General features: G+C 43.4%; 2 protein-coding genes across 4 annotated transcripts; one reads left to right on the top strand and one right to left on the bottom strand.

Annotated features, from left to right (window-relative positions):
• Window positions 1-1,297: 1,297 nt before the first annotated feature.
• On the top strand, window positions 1,298-13,157 carry CFAP157 (cilia and flagella associated protein 157). The gene is made up of 9 exons (XM_075185092.1): window positions 1,298-1,546; window positions 2,852-3,123; window positions 7,424-7,577; window positions 8,255-8,522; window positions 9,473-9,603; window positions 10,272-10,422; window positions 11,908-12,092; window positions 12,297-12,468; window positions 12,556-13,157. The coding sequence occupies exons 1-9, from the start codon at window positions 1,401-1,403 to the stop codon at window positions 12,658-12,660; spliced, it is 1,584 nt and encodes a 527-aa protein (XP_075041193.1). The 5' UTR covers window positions 1,298-1,400; the 3' UTR covers window positions 12,661-13,157.
• PTRH1 (peptidyl-tRNA hydrolase 1 homolog) lies at window positions 11,702-21,464 on the bottom strand. Of its 3 annotated transcripts, XR_012678957.1 has the most exons (6): window positions 21,301-21,464; window positions 20,181-20,400; window positions 18,956-19,055; window positions 16,360-16,405; window positions 15,614-16,264; window positions 11,702-12,079 (listed from the first exon to the last, which is right to left on the bottom strand). XR_012678957.1 is itself a non-coding variant. In XM_075185094.1 (5 exons), the coding sequence occupies exons 1-5, from the start codon at window positions 21,385-21,387 to the stop codon at window positions 16,058-16,060; spliced, it is 660 nt and encodes a 219-aa protein (XP_075041195.1). In that variant the 5' UTR covers window positions 21,388-21,464; the 3' UTR covers window positions 15,563-16,057. The 3 variants fall into 3 exon arrangements, 2 of the variants coding, with proteins under 2 accessions (XP_075041195.1, XP_075041196.1); XM_075185094.1 differs by lacking the exon at window positions 11,702-12,079 and having other exon boundaries at window positions 15,563-16,264; XM_075185095.1 differs by lacking the exons at window positions 11,702-12,079; window positions 21,301-21,464 and adding an exon at window positions 20,919-20,968 and having other exon boundaries at window positions 15,563-16,264.
• Window positions 21,465-21,690: the final 226 nt, after the last annotated feature.

Genomic DNA, 21,690 nt, shown 5'->3' with positions numbered 1-21,690 from the left:
ATTGGATTGAGATCTGGGGAATTTACAGGCTAAGTCAACATTGTGAACTCTGTCATGTTCCTTAAACCATTCTTGAACAATTTTGGCAGTGTGGCAGGGCGCATCATCCTGCTGAAAGAGGCCACTGCCGTCAGGGAATACCGCTGCCATGAAGGGGTCTACTTGGTCTGCAACAATGTTTAGGTAGGTGGTACGTGTCAAAGTAACATCCACATGAATGGCCAGAGAATCACACTGCTTCCACCAGCTTGTCTTCTTCCTATAGTGCATCCTGATGCTATCTCTTCCCCAGGTAAACAACGCACGCGCACCCAGCCGTCCCCATGTCGTGATTCATAACACCAGGCTGCTTTCTTTCAGCAGTGGACAGGGGTCAGCATAGGCTCTCTGACTGGTCTGTGGCTACGCAGCATGTGGTGATGCACTGTGTGATCTGACACCTTTCTATCATAACCAGTGCAATTACCTTTACAGCAATCTGTGCTACAATAGCTCTTCTGTGAGATTGGACCACGACGGTTAGCCTTCCCTCCCGACAAGACCTGGCGTTACAGAGATGCTCTGACCCAGTCGTCTAGCTATCACAATTTGGCCCTGGTAAAAGTTGCTCAGATCCTTCCTCTTGCCCATTTTTCCTGCTTCCAACACATCAACTGACTGTTCACTTGCTGCCTAATATATCCCACCCCTTGACAGATGATATTGTAACCAGATAATCAATGTTATTCACATCACTTGTCAGTGGTTTTAATGCTGTAGCTAATCGGTGTATAGTATAATTTTGGAAAGAGGTTGTTTGTTAGGAGAAGATATCCATCTGGTCCTTGGCTAATGATACACCAGATGGAGGACTACTACGGTGCCCTCTCTCAGAGAGTGGATCTGCTTTATACAGTAGGTGCGATTGATATTAAATATTACATGTGAACTTCACAATACAGAAAAGTTGTTCATAGACACTTTGGTCAACAATATACATTCGGAATTCCTCCCTAAATATATTGCATGTGGAAAACTTCAAATGTATTTAAAAAAATAGCACTTTACAAAACGCAGTTAATGTATATTTAAAAAAACAAACCTTCAAAATGCCATTATAAAGTTAACACAAAACACATGCAGGATAATGTTACAGCCTAGGTCAGTGGGGGGAGGTGTGCAGGCCTTCTGCAGGCATCCCAGGTATGTCAGTATGACAGATCGTCACACGTGACCAGCCGCCTGCCAGCATGGCATTCTATGGGGTCCTACGGAGGGCCGCCCATGTCCTCGGGACACGCCCATCTCTGACGCACATGCCAAACGGGCGTGGTTATCTATGGAGCGCCGCCTTGCCGTTGCTTAGCAACCGGACGCTACACTGGGTGACAGTAACCTCAGCGGGCCGGGCACGGTGCACGATGCCGCCCAAGAAGAAGCGGGGTAAAGGCAGCGCCGCCGGGAAGGGAGCAAAGGGGGCGGAAAAGACCAAAGCGGAGCCCGTCTCTGATGAGAGCAAGGAGTTTTACCAGCTGCAGATCCGGGACCTGGAGGACCGGGTGGAGAGGTGAGGAGGGTGGCCGGGGCTCAGAGGTGGGGGACCTGCTACTGTACTGTAGGTGCCAGTATAACCTACCAGGGTCCCAGCGGGAGTTCTACCATAGCTGGGGGGTTGCCTAAAAGGTCTGTCCAGACTGAGAGACTGGAAAGCCAAGGACACGAATGACAGGCAGCACTGTCCAAGAGGTTCTGCAGGAGCTGTGGTCTGACATATGCCCAGTTTTAAAACAGGGATAGGGTAGTCATGCATTAATGATGATTATGTGAAAGTTTAAAGCAACAGAATACTGATAGTAAATCGATAACACTGCATTGATATACATACATTTATGCATATATGTATATATATATATATATATATATATATATATATGTACAGTGCTTTTTTCGTGAGAAAAAAGTGCCAGAACTCACATCACGTAGTCAATCACTGTACACACACCCACATGTGTCAGTTGTGTAACGAAACATAACGGTCGCCGCCCGCAGTAAGCACTCAACGTGCGATCACACGACCAATCACAAGCCGAGCAGCGCCATCACAACCAGCGCAGATGATGTACGCATGCATCGGACTGGACACACAAGCAGCCTGCATGCATCGTTTTAATGATTTTGCCGCCGACCTGCTACGCCCAACAGGGCGATTCAAGTCCACGTGGGCCAAACATCAAATGTTCAGAAGTTACTTTTAAAACTTGGAAAATCCGTCGAAAAAAGGTGCCAGAAATCAGTTCCAGAATATATATGTATATATATATTTGCAGAATAGAAGTATAGTGACTATAGTTTAAATTGCATCAATTAATTAACATTTTTTTGCACCAGATTAACAACAGATGTGATCAGTTCAGAAGTATGTATTTGTTGTTAAGTCTGTTGCAGTGTTGTTCACCTACACATTGTACACAGAAATATCTTATCTCTTCAAATTTTGTCGACGCTCAACCCATCCTCTTTCATTACTAGATAAACTATATCCTGACAGTGATGCCTGTATGTGTTATTTGAACCAAATGCACATTGTTTAGTAATACATGGCATTTAGAACCATATTTCTTATAGTAGCCTCATTGGTCAGTTTTCTTCTTTTTTTTTAAACAACGATATTTACATCTTTAACTGTGCACAATGAAGGGGTAAAAATATACGTGTATAAATGTATAAGAAGTATCACCTAGTAGTACATGGCGTTCAGAGATATATTTCTTCCACATTTTGCCAGTTTTAAATATTTTTGTAACTCTAGTAAAGATATTTAATTCCGTATGAACATACTCCGTCCTATTCTCTTTCTCTTCAACTATCACAGATATCAAACAAAATGGGACGAAGTTTCTGCAAAGGAGAACGTGTTCCAGGCTCAGTATAACCAGCTTTCCAGCGACAAAAATGAGATTGTGTCGTTTCTCAAGCGCACACTGAACCAGCGCACGGATGAAATCATTGACCTGAATGACCAGGTGGCCGGCCTCCAGCAGGCCAAAGACGCTGAGAAAGACTTGTATGAGGCGCAGCTTACTCAGATGCGACATGAGTACCAGGAGACCAAGGACCATCTAACCTCTGAGAACATGATGTTGGGTAATGCTAAAGGAAGCTTTGCACTTACTATTATTTTATATGGTTGGAATCTTAGACACCTCATATAATATATGTTATTATAATACCATTACATGTTAAATCATTTATGGGTGACTATTATTTGCGGATTCATGAAAATTGTTCAAAGGCTGCACACAGGTATTAGTGATTCATCCCCCCAAGGGGTCTTTTTATGCAAATGCAGCCTTTGAGGGACCGTCCTCCTTTATTAGGTCCGGGGCTTGGAGAAGGGGAACCACCCTCAAAACATGTGTGTTATTTTCTGTGTTTGCATTAATAAGCACATCCCATCAAGGGTGGTTGAATCACTAATACCTGTTACAGCCGTTGGACAATTCATCATCATCATCATTTATTTATTTATATAGCACTACTGATTCCGCAGCGCTGTACAGAGAACTTACATCAGTCCCTGCCCCATTGAGGCTTACAGTCTAAATTCCCAAACACACACACACAGACAGACGGACTAGGGTCAATTTGATAGCATCCAATTAACCTACCAGTATGTTTTTGGATTGTGGGAGGAAATCGAAGCACCTGGAGGAAACCCATCCAAACACAGGGAGAACATACAAACTCCTCACAGATAAGGCCATGGTTGGGAATTGAACTCATGACCCCAGTGCTGTAAGGCAGAGGTGCTAACCACTACACCATGGATACATACTTTATTTTGTGGTAGAACTTGCTCTTGCATTGCACCATGCATAGGGGCTGGGAGGCCGTGGGAAATCTGCCTGCCAGGCCGTACTCACAGTGGGCTCATCACTAGGCCACTTGGGCTGGATCACTAGGCTACCTACATTTTTTTCCTTTAAAATGTTCCTAATAGGCTGCTAAGCCGAGTCTTGCCCCCCGGGTAAAATTTGCCAGCCCTAACCTGGCACATAGAGGTAGTTGTGGTGTGCTCCATTTCTGATATACAGGTGGTCACACTGTACATTTAGGAAACACTGTGCAAGGCAATTTTACAAAATTATTACTTTTTATTTAAAAGGCGCCATCATTTTACATAATTCCAGTGCAGCACAAACAGAGGGGGAGAAAAGTTAACAATGATTACACAAGGCAGAAGAGGAAAACAAAAAGCAAACCTACACGGTCATAGGAGCATTAGACAAACCACAGCCGGAGTATCAAAGTATCAGACAGTGAGTGGGATGTAAACTAGCGAGATAGAGACAATGCTAGAGGTGAGGGAGAAGGATGCAAGGGGAGGACATGGTGGGGGCATGGAAGAACACACGATGAAGGAGAGCCCTGTTCCTGGCAGCTTATATGCTAAATTGGAAGGGGCGACATAATAGGGGTGACATGGAGTGGGGACGTGGCTATAGGGAGGGTGATCCTGCTCACTATCTCGTCAGGTACATTTTTCACCTAAAATACTACTAGCTCAAGTCTTTCATCTCTTATATAAATTGTGAATATAAGGAACCACCAGGGCTTTCTTTATTAAATGGGTACATTTGTATGTTTTTATGACATTGGTAGTTATGCACATAAACATTTAATTTTTCCTATAAAGGGCCAATCAAGTTGTCATGTACACACAGTAGAGTCAAACAGTATTCAGGACAATGCAGATTCTCTTTTCCATTGTTAACTGGATAGGCTGCACTGGATAGGATGAACCATCCCTCATTTCTTCTCAGTCCTCCCATCCCCGCCGCCTCTTTGCCACCTTTAACTCCCTACTCTCTTCCCCCCCCCCCCCTCTGTCCCGCCCTCCCTCTCCGCTTCTGACTTCGCCACCTTTTTCTCGTCCAAAATTGAGGCCATCAGACTGAACACCTCCTCCTCCCCTTCCCCCGCCACCCTCATTGCTTCACCTCCCCCCAACAACCAACTCTGGTGCTCCTTTTGCCCCACTACAGGTGAAGAAGTCCGCTCCCTTATTCTCTCCTCCCCACCCTCTACCTATCCTCTCGACCCCATCCCCTCTCACCTCCTTCGCTCTCTCTCTCCCACTGCTTGTTCTTACCTCGCTCACCTCTTCAACTTATCACTCTCCTCTGGTATAGTCCCCTCCTCTTTTAAACACGCTCTTATCTCCCCTATCCTCAAAAAACCCAATCTCGACCCCACCTCTCTTGCTAACTATCACCCTGTCTCACTACTCCCCTTCGCCTCCAAACTTCTCGAGCGGATTGTCTGCAGCCGCCTCGCCAAACATCTCTCTGACTATTCCCTCCTTGACCCTCTACAATCCGGCTACCGTCCCCTCCACTCCACCGAAACTGTCCTGGCCAAGGTTACTAATGATCTCCTAACGGCCAAGTCCAAGGGTCACTTCTCTATACTTATTCTCCTCGACCTTTCCGCAGCCTTTGACACAGTGGACCACCCCCTCCTGCTGCAAACCCTTCTCTCTCTTGGCCTCTCTGGATCTGTCCTTGCCTGGTTCACCTCATACCTTGCTAACCGCTCCTTCTCTGTATCAACATCTGGCTCCTCCTCCTCCCCCCACCCTCTCCCTGTTGGAGTCCCGCAGGGCTCTGTTCTCGGTCCTTTACTCTTCTCGCTCTATACTTCCTCACTTGGCGCTCTCATCTCCTCCTTTGGTCTTCAGTATCACCTCTATGCTGACGACATCCAACTCTACATCTCTTCACCTGATCTTTCCCCCACCCTCCTCGCTCAGGTATCTGACTGCCTCTCCGCCATCTCCTCCTGGATGTCGGAGCACTTTCTCAAAATCAACATTTCCAAAACTGAACTCATTGTCTTTCCTCCTCCCAGCCACCCATCCCACCATGACCTCTCCATTGTCGTTAACAACACTACCATCTCCTCCGCCACCCAACTCCGCTGCTTGGGTGTCACCCTTGACTCCTCTCTCTCTTTTGCCCCCCACATTCATTCCCTTGCCCAAGCCTGTCGCTTCCAACTACGCAACATCGCCCGCATCCGTCCCTTTCTCTCTCAGGAGGCCACCAAAACCATCATACACGCACTCATCATCTCCCGCCTGAATTACTGCAACCTCCTCCTCACCGGCCTCCCCCACTCTCGTCTCTCCCCCCTCCGCTCTATTCTCAACGCGGCCGCAAGACTCATCTACCTCTCACGCCGCTCCTCCTCTGCCTCCCCTCTCTGCCTTGCCCTTCACTGGCTCCCTTTCCCCTACAGAATTCTTTTCAAACTCCTCACCACCACTTACAAGGCTCTCTCCCACTCTACTGCCCCTTATATCTCCAACCTCCTCTGCATTCACACTCCCGCCCGCTCCCTGCGCTCGGCTAATGATCGCCGCCTCTCCTCCACTCTGATCACCTCTTCCCATTCCAGAATCCAGGACTTTTCCCGTGCAGCCCCCCTTCACTGGAATGACCTCCCTCGTTCCATCCGTCTCTCTCCTACTCTGTGCTCCTTCAAACGTGCACTCAAAACTCACCTCTTTCTCAAAGCCTACCAACCATCCACTTAACCCCCATCTCCTCCGCTCATTCTCCCCTCTCTCCCATTGCCTCAACCGGCTCCTCTTGTGCCTGGTCTGTCAACCCTCCTTTAGGATGTAAGCTCGAATGAGCAGGGCCCTCTTCCCTCCTGTCTTCTCACCTGTTCTTCTGCTCCATGCTTATTGCAGCAGCCTGCCTGGAGTTTCTGAAGTATTGGTATTTTTGTTTCTTGTTCTGTACTGTTTCACCCTGTATAGTCTACTGTTTGTACTGTGTACGGCGCTGCGGAAATCTTGTGGCGCCTAACAAATAAATTATAATAATAATAATAATAATCTAGTCAGTACCCATTGGTTAAACTGGTTGGAAGGAAGTTATTCTGTGCAAAACTATTTCTCTGCATGTGGCTACATATGATGATAAAAGTCACCATTTAGCAAGGACTTATCATAAACTCTAATCGAGCAGCGCCACCCAGTGGTTACATTTGTATGAAAATGTCAGAATGATTGTACAGATTTGACAAGTAAACTCTTATTAAATGACTTTAGTAGGCATGGGAACACCAGTATTGGGCAAGAAGATATCTACTAAATTTAGACTATTTTGAAATATTTAACAAACCTGGCACCTTTTTCACAATGTAGTAATAGTCTTTCCCACTTTAATAATTTGGGTTGTATTAGGTAATGGATGAAAAAAAAAATGCCTTTCTCTCTACATGATTAATTCAGCCCATATTATAGCAATCGGAAAACAAATTGGAAAATCAGGAGCAGACTATTATCACACCATGAAAATGATGAGGTTGGTATGGTTTAATGACCTTGTAAAACCTGTAGGCCGCATGACTGACCTATTTCCCCTAATCACAGCGGGTAAGTTGGCCTCCTTGGAAGAGTTCAGGGTACAAAAAGAGGAACTGATGGCCAAGTTTGCTGCGCTGGAGGAGAAGTTAAGAACACAAGAGGAAGAGCACAAAGATACGATGTACAAGCTGGAGAAGAAGGGAGTGCTGGATAAGGACAGGTTAGAGACGACGATGGTTGAATGACATTGGTTAGGCACCTTCTGCGTGATCTAGAACAGCAACATTTTGGGGTAGAAACCTTCTAAAAAGGAAAAGTGGAGATGCTGCCCATAGCAACCAATCAGATTCTAGCTATCATTTATCCAGTACATTCTAGAACTTGATAGCTAGAATCTGATTGGTTGCTATGGGCAACATCTCTACTTTTCCTCTTTAGAAGTTTTAGTAAATCTACCTCCTTATCTTTGCTGTTTATCCCAAATTTGAACACAACTATACATATTAATTTATTATCTTATCACCCTTTGGCGTTATATATTTCTCTGATGATACCATAATTACTTGAAATGACAAACTTTCTGGCCTGAGTAATACAAATCCCACCCTCTCCCCCAAGCTCCATCATAGCCTGGATTACTGACATAAGTGTTGCTATCTCCAGCCTTACGTGTTTAATAAATGGCATGGCCCTTACTTTTTTATGGCTTCACTCTCACAATCATACAACCTCTTACATCATGCAGCTGACGTTTAACTATTCCTAGTGCTGAGCAGGGAAATCTAGTTTAGACCTACCATTTATGCCAATCTCTTCAAGACGGTGAGGATAAGGACCAGAAGCTGGTCCAGAAACAGGTTTGTGAGCCAGACAAACCTTATGCTCATCTTCCCATAGGTTAAAGAAGGAAATGGTGCAGCGGGTCAACACCGTGGCGGCTGAATTCCGCAGGGTGTCCGACAGCCAGATGGCGGAGACCACAAAGCGAACGATCCGCGAGAACGTGTCTATCAGCTCTCAGCTCACCAAGATGTCCGATAAGAGCTTGGAACTGATCCAGGAGAACGAGGAACTGAAAGAACAGGAGTGGGAGTTGAAGAAAGAACTGAAGATACTGGAGGAGAATGAGAAAGAGTTGGTGAAAAACAACCTCAGCAATAAAAAGGTGAACTGACCGCTGGACATTTAGAATGATTCCATTAGATAAGATACCAGGCCACTAACATGAACAGATGGGGCTTTAAATTCTGGTTGGGACCTTCCCTGTGGAGAAACACACACTCCGTAAGCATGTAAACAAGTATTTTCATATAACGGAACATGGGTGGGAGAAATTAAAATTGCTCCTTCCCATATGAGCTACTTCCCATCTTCTTAGCTGTGTGTTACTGTGGGCAAGATTATAATTATCCTTGATTACACGGGGCTGTACAATAGGCAGAGCATATTATAAATACATTGGGCCTGATTCATTAAAGAAAGTAAAGCAAACAAATGAGTAACTTTGAACCTAGGCAAAACCAAGTTACAATGCAAGGGGTGCAAATTAGTTTATTATTTTGCACATAAGGAAAATACTGTCTGTTTTTTTCATGTAGGACGCTTTATTTTTACACTGACATTAAAAGTTGATCTAGGACATGCCCTATCCCAATCATAAATCTGTCCTCACATTTTAAATTTACCTCCCCTCCAGTACAACATGGTTTTGCCAAGATTCAAACATATTCATTTTTTTGTTTTTACTTTTCTTAATGAATCAGGCCCATTATATTCAATAATGTGTAGAAACAGAAGCTAGAACTGACCGAGTACCAAAATAAGTTACGATTTAAAAGATTCAGGAAACACAAGAAACTTACGATAGTAGAGACGTAACAGTGGTAGCAACAGATAGGGCCGTTGGAAAATTCAGTGCTAGAGGGCGAGTAGGAGTCAGGGTAACTTTTTTTAAACAGATAGAGGTCCGCATGATTTTGCAGGTTATGGAGAGTCTGAAATTTTGCTTGGGAAGACATACTGATTCAGGAGCAGACATTAGGTCATTGGAAGATCGCAGAGTGTAAAGGTGATTTTTTTTCTCTCTTACGCCAATCTGATTATGTGACATTTCAGGTGATCCGTATGTTGACAGAGAAATGTCAAAAACAGCAGGAGATGTTGGACCTAGCGGTCCAGAAGGAGGAGGAGCTTAATAATTTGCAGAGGGAGGATCTGTCCCTTCAGGAGGAGGCACAAAGTCTGAGGTGAAGTCCACGAAAAAGGTTACAATTAACGTCCATAACACACATGGATAGACTTGCTGCTGAGATTAGAGGAAAAATGGTACAAATACAATTATTTTTTATTCTGCACAATAAATAAAAAGCATATTATGAGGTTGCTCTCTGATGCTGGCAATTCTCTGTCAAAGTCCAACACAGGCTCCCTTGCATCTCGATCAATATGCTTCCTCATTAACCGCAATATCAGCTACACTTCTCTCATGTATCCATTTGAAATATCATAATAACACATTTTGAATGCAAAGTATTTCTTATACAGGATTTGCTCTGCTCTTAACATTTATATCAGAGAACCATTTATTTTGAGATATCATAATGGCATCTCCCAGTCAGGTAAAGTGGTGGGATCCGATGGACACCAAGGGCTAGATTTACTAAGCTACGGGTTTGAAGAAGTGGAGATGTTGCCTATAGCAACCAATCACATTCTAGCTGTCATTTTGTAGAATGTACTAAATAAATGATAACTAGAATCTGATTGGTTGCTATAGGCAACATCTCCACTTTCTCAAACCCGCCGTTTAGTAAATATACCCCCAACAGTTTATCACTTTCACATCACATGCATACAGAGATGTCTGTTACGTGTTTGGTATTATCACAGTGAAACTTCAATGTGTTTTCTCTAGGCAGAGAATGTCATCTCTAGAAGAGGAGGTCCACAGATTGATGGAGGAGAAGGACAAGGTGAACGGACAGCTGGACGATGAGAAGAGGAGGAAGCAAACCGTAGAGATGGTCTTGAGTCAGACAGCTTTCGCTCTGAAGGACATACTTGTGGTACGAGCTTGTAGACCACCACACGACCCCCAGTTTCATAAAACATTTTGCAGAAAAAAGTAAAAACTCGCCCTATAGTCTGATTTTTTAAAAAAACCATTATGAACATGTTGAAACTATACCAGTTTTGATTCATGCCCAGTCGGTGTTTTGCCATTAATGGCTGTAAACAGAAAATGTGTATTGCCACAGAGATCAATGATCCGCCAGCATACTGTATTTTCATTCATGTTTGTCTTTGCCAATAGCATCCCCCATTGTCAAAGGATGGAAAGAGAACCCTCAGTAACAGAGATCTATAAGGGGTAATAGGCAGTTGTTTAACCCTAGTAACCAAAAGATGGCCTAGTTCTAATTATAAAAAGCAAAACATCAACCCAAACTTGAAACTGAGCCCTAGACATTAGTTCAAGCAGTCATGTAAACCTACATTGTTTTCTAAAGTTATACCTAATCCCATCCCAAATAGTAAAACTCAAAGAAACCCCTTATGTAACACAATTTGTTGCATAGTACTACTAATTTATCATCATCATCACCATTTATTTATATAGCGCCACTAATTCCGCAGCGCTGTACAGAGAACTTACTCACATCAGTCTCTGCCCCATTGGAGCTTACGGTCTAACTTCCCTAACACACACACAGACAGACTAGGGTCAATTTGATAGCAGTCAATTAACCTACCAGTATGTTTTTGGAGTGTGGGAGGAAACCGGAGCACCCGGAGGAAACCCACGCAAACACGGAGAGAACATACAAACTCCTCACAGATAAGGCCATAGTCGGGAATTGAACGCATGACCCCAGTGCTGTAAGGCAGAAGTGCTAACCACTTAGCCATCGTGCTGCCCAAACTTATGAATCTATGAACACACTAGTTTTGGGAGCAAGGTATTAATTGCAGGATATTAAGAAGCATGGGGACGAGATGTGCTACAGAGGCAAGGGGGCCCAAAATTCTCTTGGCTTCTCTTTCCCTTTAGTACTTTCAGCGTTTACATATTTAGGTAAATTGTATTGTGCCCCTTCCAATGACTACAATCCCCTAACGTGGTCCTCACACCCCAGCTCTAGATCCTATCCAATTTACCAAATAAAGCACAACATTGGGAAGAAATACAAAACATAAATACAAAACTCTGTAGTCAATCACTGAAAGTGGTAGGCACTGGCCTCAATCTTTCATCAACAAATGTACTTAAATGACGTATTAAGGAGTGGGGGTCTCACTAATGTCTTAAAGCGGCTATCCAAACCTCCCTAAATCCACTCTCGTGCATCAGTGAGGGCGTCATCCTCTGGGTTTGGTAATTACTGTCGCACTGGGCTCCTGCGTTACGGTTGCTGTACTCTTGTGGTGCGCGCGTCTACAAAACCCCTGCGAACCACACCAATAAACTTGTGTGCCACGCGGGGTGTCTTCATGGTGTCAAAACTGATGGTAAATACGTATTCTCACATTGCCCGTTTGTGTCTCTGCAGGAGAAGCCGAACGAGGAAGTGGAAGAAGCAGAAGTCACATCACTAGAACGGCGGAATCAGATGCTGCAGAAACTCTTATTGCTGTTAAACAGCGCAGCCAGCCTGGGGGTGGGGCCTTCCTTAAACGACTTCCAGAGCAGAGAGCCTCAGTTTATGGAGCATCACATGACATCTAAGGGCAACAGGTACAAGTAGATTTGTAATGACTGTATAGTGTTTCATTACTCCAAGGCCAGGGGACCCTCCCTAACTGGATAGTGTGAGCAAACTTGGAAAACACTTCAACATCAAAACACTTTATAATCCTTCTCTACTTAATCCATTTATAAAAGCCAATCGATGTACGGTTTTAAGATAACAGTAACTAAACAGACTGATGTCCTTTCTAGGCAGAGGGTGTCATCGACCTTGAAGGGCCCTGGTGTTATTCCTCACTATAGAATGGGAGATCTGGGACTAATGCCTAGACAAGACATACCTAATGCTGTGCTCAGCAAAATAGGGATGCTGTCCAGAACCACCAGGCTTGGTCCAATCCAAGCTAACCCTGCTGTAGAAAAGGTAAGTCTCTTCTAGTGATCCAAGACAAGTCCTGCCTCCTGTATTATATACGTTACATATATATGTATATTTTCTTTATGTTTTCAGGACCTGCCTACACCACCTCAGAAGACAAAGCTACCAAAACACAGCACATTACCAGGAATCCCATCATCTGTACCTGCCAACAAGACACTTCTTATAGCTAAATAATGATTAGCTTGTAAATAGGTGTAGTGTAGAATAAATGAGGTCACTGTAAGATTTACCCATCCTCGCCATAAACACTGAAAAGAAAAATGTCCAGGACGAGTATTTCTGGACATTAGGACATGCAGCCTCCAGTACGAATTTGTACGGAGGATCCTTGCTGGAGGTCAGGGACGGATTCAATTAGCGGCAAGGTTTATCTGTGCACAGTGCAGACAATTACAGTACAGAAGTCTTTGCTCGTTTTTGTGAAAAAAATGGGTGAAGATTTTAACCATAAATATCCCGTGGAGACATCGGTCACGAAGCTTCTCAGCAACCTTGGGACTAAATGAATCTGCCCCTTGGTGTAGCAACATGAAATGAGAAGAGGGGTTCAATGTATGGGGCTAAAATGATAGCTGGCTGCTGAATGGATTATTGAATCAGAAGCTATAATTTTAGCCACATGCAATGGACACCTCTATTACAGTTTGCTAGCTCACTACACCAATGCTCCAGCAGAGATCCTCATAAGTACTGGTCATGGCTGCAACACCCAAAATTCTACACAAGGGGGAGTTCCCTTTCAGTGGAGAGTGTGTCCATGTGTTGTGCATTAAAGTACATTTAGAACAGCGCATGAGCATTGGGCATTAATATATTCACTTACTGTTGATTTCTGCATTATAAATAAAGCAGAGTATATTGTATTACATGACCGTGCCAGCTGACCTATATTCCCAGGAACATTTCAGCCTCAGTAAGTATAGTGCATCCTGGGCCAGCACTAGTATTAGGAGAACTAATGTGGTCACCTCTGAGGCCAACATTTTGGGACTAAGCATTGGCCACTCGGGGAGTTTAAATTACCCCCCTGATTCCTCAATGGTTGACAGGGGAGAAGGTGGCGGTGGAGCAGGTTTAATTATTTAAATGAACTTGAGCATGCCCTTCAAGTAAGTACTTGTGAAGTGGTCGAATGCTGCCCTTGGCCAGTGATAGACTTTAAGGCTGGCCCAATGCGCTATCACTAACCCTGACTGCACATGCATACCAAGTACATATACAAAGGTGCATATGCAGCTAGCCGCGGAGTGCCTCCGGAACGGTCGCAAAGGCGCTCAGCAGTGATGTAACACCGCAGATCTCCCTTCACACACATCCCCCAGAGGTGCGAGGAGAAAAGCTAATTGAGCTTGTCCCTTACAGTCCAAACAAATCATTGTACATTTAAGGCATGCCCCCAGTGATGTCACAAACAGGGGCAGATCTAGAATATTATATAGTGTGCAGACATGACAGCTAAGGCTGCCTGCAGCTGCACACTATGTGCAGGTTAATTCAGCATGGAACAGGCAGGGAGAGTGCGCTGCCCGGGCACTTTGATTGTGTTTAAAATACAATCAGAGCAGCCGGGAAGGACTCTCTGTCTGCCTGTCTCTGGCGAACGGACCTGCACATAGTGTGCAGCTGCAAGCGGTACCGGGGGGAGTTGGGGCCGGATCCACCACTGGTCACAAATCTTTTGCTACTAGGTCACACCTAATTATTGTACTGTGAAAATTACCACACCTCTAAGTGACATAGGAGCTCTGAAAGGAGATACATGCATTATGGGGAAAGAAAGTGAAACAATGGCAACTGTACTGAATGGTGAGCTCTGCAAACACGCTTGCCTGTACCATAATGAAACTTAAAGTGGAAGTTAAGTCATTACTCTACATTTATATATAAAAGGCTGCTTATTACTGAGCCGAATAATAAAAATGAAATAACTAGTGTTTATGCTCACAGAGCATGGGCAACATGTAGCAGCTGGCTAGATTTACTTTGCAGAAATGGACTGTGTTTATTGGTGGATTAATACGCAGGGGTGGGGCCTGTGGTGACACAGTAACATGACTATATTCTCACATTTCTGACCTGCATCACATCCCATTAGATATCTGTGCTAAAGATGTGGGAGGAGCTTCAGCTGGCTGCTGTGGAGCGGTGAGGGAATATGAAAATTTCAGGTTTGGCGTTTAGCGGTCCTTTATAGTCCTAGAAAAATGCAGGGTAACCGAGGCCGAACCCCCACTGAATACTATATGAAAAGCACTACTAATTTAAACCTAAGATATGGCGACCCCCCCCAGCCATCTTGTCCCTCCCCATAACACTATAAGGGAACATTACTTACCATCAACGCCCTTAATGTCCAGTCCTAAAATTCCTCGAATATCTGTACTGGCACCAGAACCTTGTGGGTATTGTTTTCTTCATAAATGATTCATTATGTGTGGTAACATAATCTGTGGTTGTGGCAGACATTGTTACACTGTTCCCCTTCATCTCTCACACAAATATTCCCATCATTGTGTCTTTATATATGTTAGAATCTTGTTTCATCATCACTTATTGTTCAAAACAAACAAAAAAAAAAAACAACAAACTTATAGAAAGTTGTTTCAAAAGAATGCAATACAATCCCTTTAAAACTAGCAACACACTGAATTGATAATTCTTAAGACGATGACTACAATTACCTATCTCTACCTTTAGGCTGATGAGCCCCCCACAGCTTTTATAAACATCCACTTTATTATAGATGTGCCTTACAAATACCCATTACCATTGTTTCCTGGTGCTTCATTACTGTGCCCTGTGAGAGGACATCCAAGTGTAACCCAACCAATCTCAGCTTTTCCTGGAAGAGGCGGCTGTGTGTGGAGCAAAGCATTGTGGGTATAAGAACTAAGTCAACTTTCTAAGGGCACTAAGTGATCACTTATTAGTCATATCTAGGGGTATGGCTGGCAGAGAAAGAGCCATCATCCTTATTTGCATAAAGCCAGCTTCCTAAACTTAGGTCCTAACTAAATAGCATTTATGCCAAAACATAAACCTAAAGGGTCACTAAAAAACTATATAGTGGAGGATATATAAATGTCAATAATTTATTTGTTTGGAAATAAGACACATTACTCCTTACAGGTCCTCTTTTGGTTTGAAGTCTATCTCATGTAAGATGACGTTGGTCTTTGTAAGATATGGTCTGATCCTACTCATGTAGCCATATCCATACAGTGATCCGTTTTATGCGCTGTTATAAGTTGGTGTGACTTGGTTTGTGCATACACAAGGCCGGACAGACTGAACACTGAGTGTGTTTTCAACCAAGCTGCAATTCTGGCTCAGTTGTCAGAGTTACACTGGAGTGTAGGTAACATAACTCCTACAGCTAGCCATGTCCTTCTCCATTATGGTGTTCGATCCATAGAATGTTGAGATCACACGAACAGAGACATACAAATAAATATATGTGCCTTGCAATATTCATGTTGCTTCAGGTTCACTGTAAAATCCGATGAAGACCCGATGTCAGCCCATGTAGTGTTAGACCACGTTTGATATTTAATATAAGTACTGGCCAAGCTCATCCTCTGTTTTCCACCGTCTTAGTACATGTCGTGGAGTCCGTCTTTGTTCTCTGCCTAATGTGCGCTAACAACAACTCCACTCCCCGCTCCATAACTTCAGATACCATCTCCTGTTCGGGCTTTGTGAAGCGTCCAAGTACATATGTTGTCACCGAGGAATTGTCATCCGGACGCCCGATGCCAATCAAGAGTCGAACCATCTTCTGCAAAAGTAGATACATCATTCATAAAATACGGATTACAGAAACCTAGTATATAATAAGGTGGGCATTATTGAAAATAATGAGTATATACTTACATCGGATTGAAGATATTCAATGCAGGAACGGACACCATTGTGGCCCCTGAAACACACAGAGACATATTCATAACAACAGTTAATATAATAGTATTAAACAATAAAATAAATAAACATAGACGGTCATAGCCTAACTCCACTTACTGCTGTCTTAATACTGGGGCTGTGAGAAACAGAATGTAGAAAGGAAAGCAAGTGGATTGACAAACATCCCATTAGAATATTTTGTGCATATTATATATCCCTAGAAATGGAATATTTCACTTATTGTTGACCTTGGGATTAAGCTGGACAATAACCAGAGATAGACGTTAGTACTCAACTACCACCATCAGAGTTCTTCTCAGGGACCATGATCTTAGAATAGCCAACACCAAAGCCCAATTGTTCCTTGTGGGGACTTTGTGAATACCAGCTGTCTAAGCATCCTGGGAGGTTCTCCAGTGTATTCACAAATTCCATCAGGATACCCTTCACAACCTGCTGATACCACCTATTTCCATGGCTGCCCAAACGAGCGGCATTGCATTAATGAGGTCACTGAGCCTGCTTCCAACAGCAACAGAAAATATTAATTCTAAGGTTTAGTATCATGATGTAGTACCGGATTTCCATATAACCACTTAATGTTATTCAGTATCTGAGAAGGCTGCACTGGTCACCTACTGTTAGGAACCCCTCCAGCCGGCACAACACAACCCGGAATCTACTCTGCCAGTCAGGTGTTCACTGGAGCCCCTGATGGTGGGGACAGACTGGGCCGCAGACTGACAGAGGGTCGTGAAGTGGGTACCAGCTGGGGAGAACCCAGGCAAGAGGAGTCAGGTCCACGCAGAGGTCAAGGGCCGGCAGCAGACAACAGTATCGATGAACAAGCTGAGGTCAGGGGTCACAGGCAAATAGCAGAACGGGTAAACAGGCCAAAGATCAGGGTCACAGGAAACACGAGCAAGGTCCAAATCAAAGCCAAGGGCCATACACGGGGAGTCAAATAGAGATATCAGGATACAGGACAAGAACTAGCAGGTTAGCAGCCTGGAACACAGGAGCTATAAACGGCAATGAGGCAGCAGACCTCATTGCCTTAAATACCAGTGGCCACCAATCAGAGGCTAGCTCTGAATTAGACACAGCCCCCAGCATAATTAATAGGCTGCATTAATTAGCCCACAGGCTAGAACATATGGTGAGCGCTGCGCCCGGCTTTCTCTCATTGCCGGGACGCAGCGCTGAAGCGTCTTCTCGTTGCCCCGGCAACGACCGGGTCAGGGCCGGAAGTGACGTCCCGGTCGCCATAGCGACGGCCGGGACGCAGGTGAGTGAGTCGCGGCGGTGCCCGTAACACCTACACACAGCTTGTGGGCTGAATTCATAATCCTGATGATGCAGCCTATCAATTCACCAGGAACTACTGAGATAATGCTCACTGTATATGAAAGCTTGTGTAACAAGAACAAAAGAAAGGACATTGATTATCAGGGGTATAAAGTTTAAAATCAGACGTTTCTTGGGTCTCAAAACTGCTCGGGCAAAAAACACTGAGGCTGTTGTCACATGGGCAGATTAGAACACAGAACTCTTTCCTCCTGTGCACAGAGTGACAGCTGATGGACAAACTCTTCACGTGTGTCAATATAAGAGCTTCAGAACACTGTACATTTCTAGCAGAAACATAGTAGGGCGGCGGATCATTCTCTAGGAGAAAACTTGTGTGGTATTGCAGTAGAGATTGTGTAAAATAACTACTGAAATCTCAGCCTCCATTCACTTTTTGAAGAGAGACAGGCAACCACACAGAAAACCACTGAGCTCTATGCAGAAAGGTTGGTGCGGTGCAAACTGTTATCTTCGTAAAGTGGATGATAAGCTCTACATTTCCCCATCCCTGGTGACTCTCTGCTTTGGTAAGTCTGCCTTATGCACTGCAGCAGCGAATATTAACAATCTCTATGCGAGTTCCCATTTCTAATACAATTACCAGCAAAATATAGAACAGAGGAGAGATGGTGGCTCAGTGGTTAGCACTTCTGCCTCACAGCACCGGGGTCATGAGTTCGATTCCCGACCATGGCCTTTTCTGTGTGGAGTTTGTATGTTCTCCCCGTGTTTGCGTGGGTTTCCTCCAGGTGCTCCGGTTTCCTCCCACACTCCAAAAACATACTGGTAGGTTAATTGGCTGCTATCAAAATTGACCGTAGTCTGTGTGTATGTTAGGGAATTTAGACTGTAAGCTCCATTGGGGCAGGGACTGATGTGAGCGAGTTCTCTGTACAGCGCTGCGGAATTAGTGGCGCTATATAAATAAATGGTGATGATGATGACAAAATAATGTTTGCCGGTACTCAAACTCAGGCTGGTGTCACAAGTGCACTTTAGTGCTTTTTCTGGACAGAGAAAAGCATCAGTCTGAAGCTGCCGCAGTGACAGTTGTAGCAGCTAAAGGGCTCTGTTGATCTTTTGTGTAATAGGGAAACAGCATTTCCCACTTAAAACTACCGCTACAAAAGCTTCTAAAATGTCCATGTGACATCAGCTTTAAGTTTCCAATTCCAGCAAAGTTATATACTTTTATATGCTTTCTTAGCAATATAATCACCTTGCGCTCCCTCCAAGCTTCAGAGACACCTTCCCAAGAGGTTTGTCCAGCTCATCATGCAGGAGATAGATATTTTCCGGAGCAAGGCGAAACTTTCGAGCTTAAATAAAATAAATAAATAAAATTAATAATAAGGGAGAAAGAGTCTTTATAACAAGATATTTCTATGGTCAATTTGTTACCTTATATAATAATATATATTCCACAGCTTAATCCATGATTATTGACTACTGACATTTTAATCCCTATTTACATCCTAAAGGAAAGATATCCCATATGTAGATACCCTATAAGTAGGTGTGTCTGGCTAGGGTCAGATTCCTAAGTATAGGGGCAAAAGAACACACAGTAGATAAATTTGGGAGGGGCTAAAACAACCTGTAGCCAGTTACGGCATTAAAACCTTAACAACAGCACAGATATTTGTGTGGCAACTTTGATCTGAAATGGGCTAGCCAAAATTGATGCAGGAAGATTATGGCATCAAACACAACTCTATATAAAATATTTATACACTAACCTTGTTTTTCTATAAAGTTCCATCCAAAAAGTCATACTTATTTAAATGCATTAACAGTAACAAAAACAGCCATTTGTTTTGCTTGGGAATATTATAATGAAGTATAACACATTCGCCACAGTGCCACCTACTGGTCACATTACCATGAAACTAGTGAAATCTTCACAGCAATTCCAAAACATAACTTTTTAATGAACTGTTGCTCATTTATAGGATTACAAGTATACTCAGAATAAAGAACAGTAACATAGGGGGACATTTATGAAAACTAGTGCACAGAAAAAGGTGCTGTAATCCATAGCAAACAAACGCAGTCATTTCTTAATAGCAGTGATATACAGGGCCTTTTTCCTATACACCATATATGATTATTGCGTTTCAGACACATAGACCAACACTTGAGTGGCATCAACACCCCTTGGGGAGTTCCACGTTTAAGTGGACAAATGTATAAAATTTTGGTAATATAGGAGTAACTGTTCCTATTGATAACTGATAACTACAGTTTTTTGTCAATTAAACTTTATAAATCATTCACAAACTAGGAAAAATGCAGAGAGCAATTACAAAAGCAGCTTATGACATCATGTGCCGATGTTTCTGCCGCTGTTCTTATTAAGGATGTGTGTAATTATTAAATGGACTCCTGTTTGTCCAGTCACAAATACTGGGGACGACGCACAGAGAGATTAATGTATAGGTCACCTGCATTAGCCACACTTGTCCCATTAACATTCATGAACTGGCGAGGTTTTAGTAACACCAGTTGCACGTCTTCCAGCTGGGCTGTGACAAGATCAGCTCCGGTCCGCCTGTCTGTTTTCCACTGATCAGCGACTTGGAGTCTCCGTGCCAGCAGGTTAACAGCTGCCATGCCAACACTGTGCCTAGTGCCTGGCATGCCATAGTTCCCCAGCCCTACCACCTAGATATAGACAAACAATAATTATTCCTGCATGTGCATAACATAGCTGTGATAAAGCATTAAATGGAGGAAGGCTGCAGCTAAATAACACCTGCTCCTAAATTAAAGATCTGTGCTGCAGTAGTAACATTCAAATATTATTTTGTTTTTGTAATTCTTTATTCTGAGCGGTCAATAGTAATCATATAAGCAATATACCAGCAGGACAAGCTCCCATTGGATTTCTATGGAATGTTGTATATACATTTAGATACTTGTACTTTAATTTCTTAAAGACACTACACCTAGTTGCACTGTTTAGTTGCAACGTCTATGAAAACTTTTGCAGGCCGTTTTACCAGCACGACCACCTTTGAATATCATGCTCTTTTCTAATTATAGTCTTCAACATGTCAATGGTTATTGGGGCATTACAAAAAGCATTAAAGGTCCATCATTATTGTTAATATCATTTACATCCATGACAGAAATTGAAAAGCTGTGGATCAGTGAGGTAGCCTAAAGCCTGGATTACTTACCACTAAATAGACACTTGACTATCTATCTTACTATTTGCCATATTACCATGCTATTCAGTTCATGACTTTGCATGCATACATGCTTAAACATGTGAATGTCCTCATTACAGGAACCATATTGTTGGAGCCAAGTATATACCATTTAAGCCGAATAGATCTCCAACAAAATGGCCACCGCATTCAAATAAAGGCGACCATTTATCAGTAGAAAAAAAAAGTTTATTCCCACATGACCCAGCACTTCAGTGATCCATTTACCCGAGTTATCACAGGAGTAGGGTGACAATCTTCTCATACCCATATTGCTGCTGTATTTGCTCATTCTACTACTATTAACTGTAGGTACCATAAACTTTTTAGGATAAACACTTTATATACTCACCATCAGGAGCTGTTCCCCCGTACAGACACTAACTTGGCTCATACAGCGACTGAAGCGACCAGAAAACAGATGTCTTATTGATTGCATGATCCTTTTTCCCCTTCAGCACAAGTATTTAGCTGGTGGCGTCACCGGGTCATGTGACTGCAGCAGTCACATGGTGCACAGTGCAGGGAGCGTGCTGCAAATGTCCTCTATGTAGCCAAGAGGGGTAATGTGGGGCACACTGGTGAAAAGAGTTCCATGTTACCAATGTATATATGCCCCATGTGGCTTCATTGCTGCCTTGACTACCTGCAGAGAACTGTACTGCTTTGTCTATTGAACTGGGATTACTATTTCTCAAGCTAAGAAAAATAGGATCTGTATCAGCGATTTGACCAATTATCC

This window comes from Mixophyes fleayi, chromosome 9 (genome assembly GCF_038048845.1).
Source record: "Mixophyes fleayi isolate aMixFle1 chromosome 9, aMixFle1.hap1, whole genome shotgun sequence".
Taxonomy (NCBI): Eukaryota; Metazoa; Chordata; class Amphibia; order Anura; family Limnodynastidae; genus Mixophyes; species Mixophyes fleayi.
The sequence above is the reverse complement of the archived record's forward strand: the minus strand, read 5'-3'. Positions and strand labels throughout refer to the sequence as shown.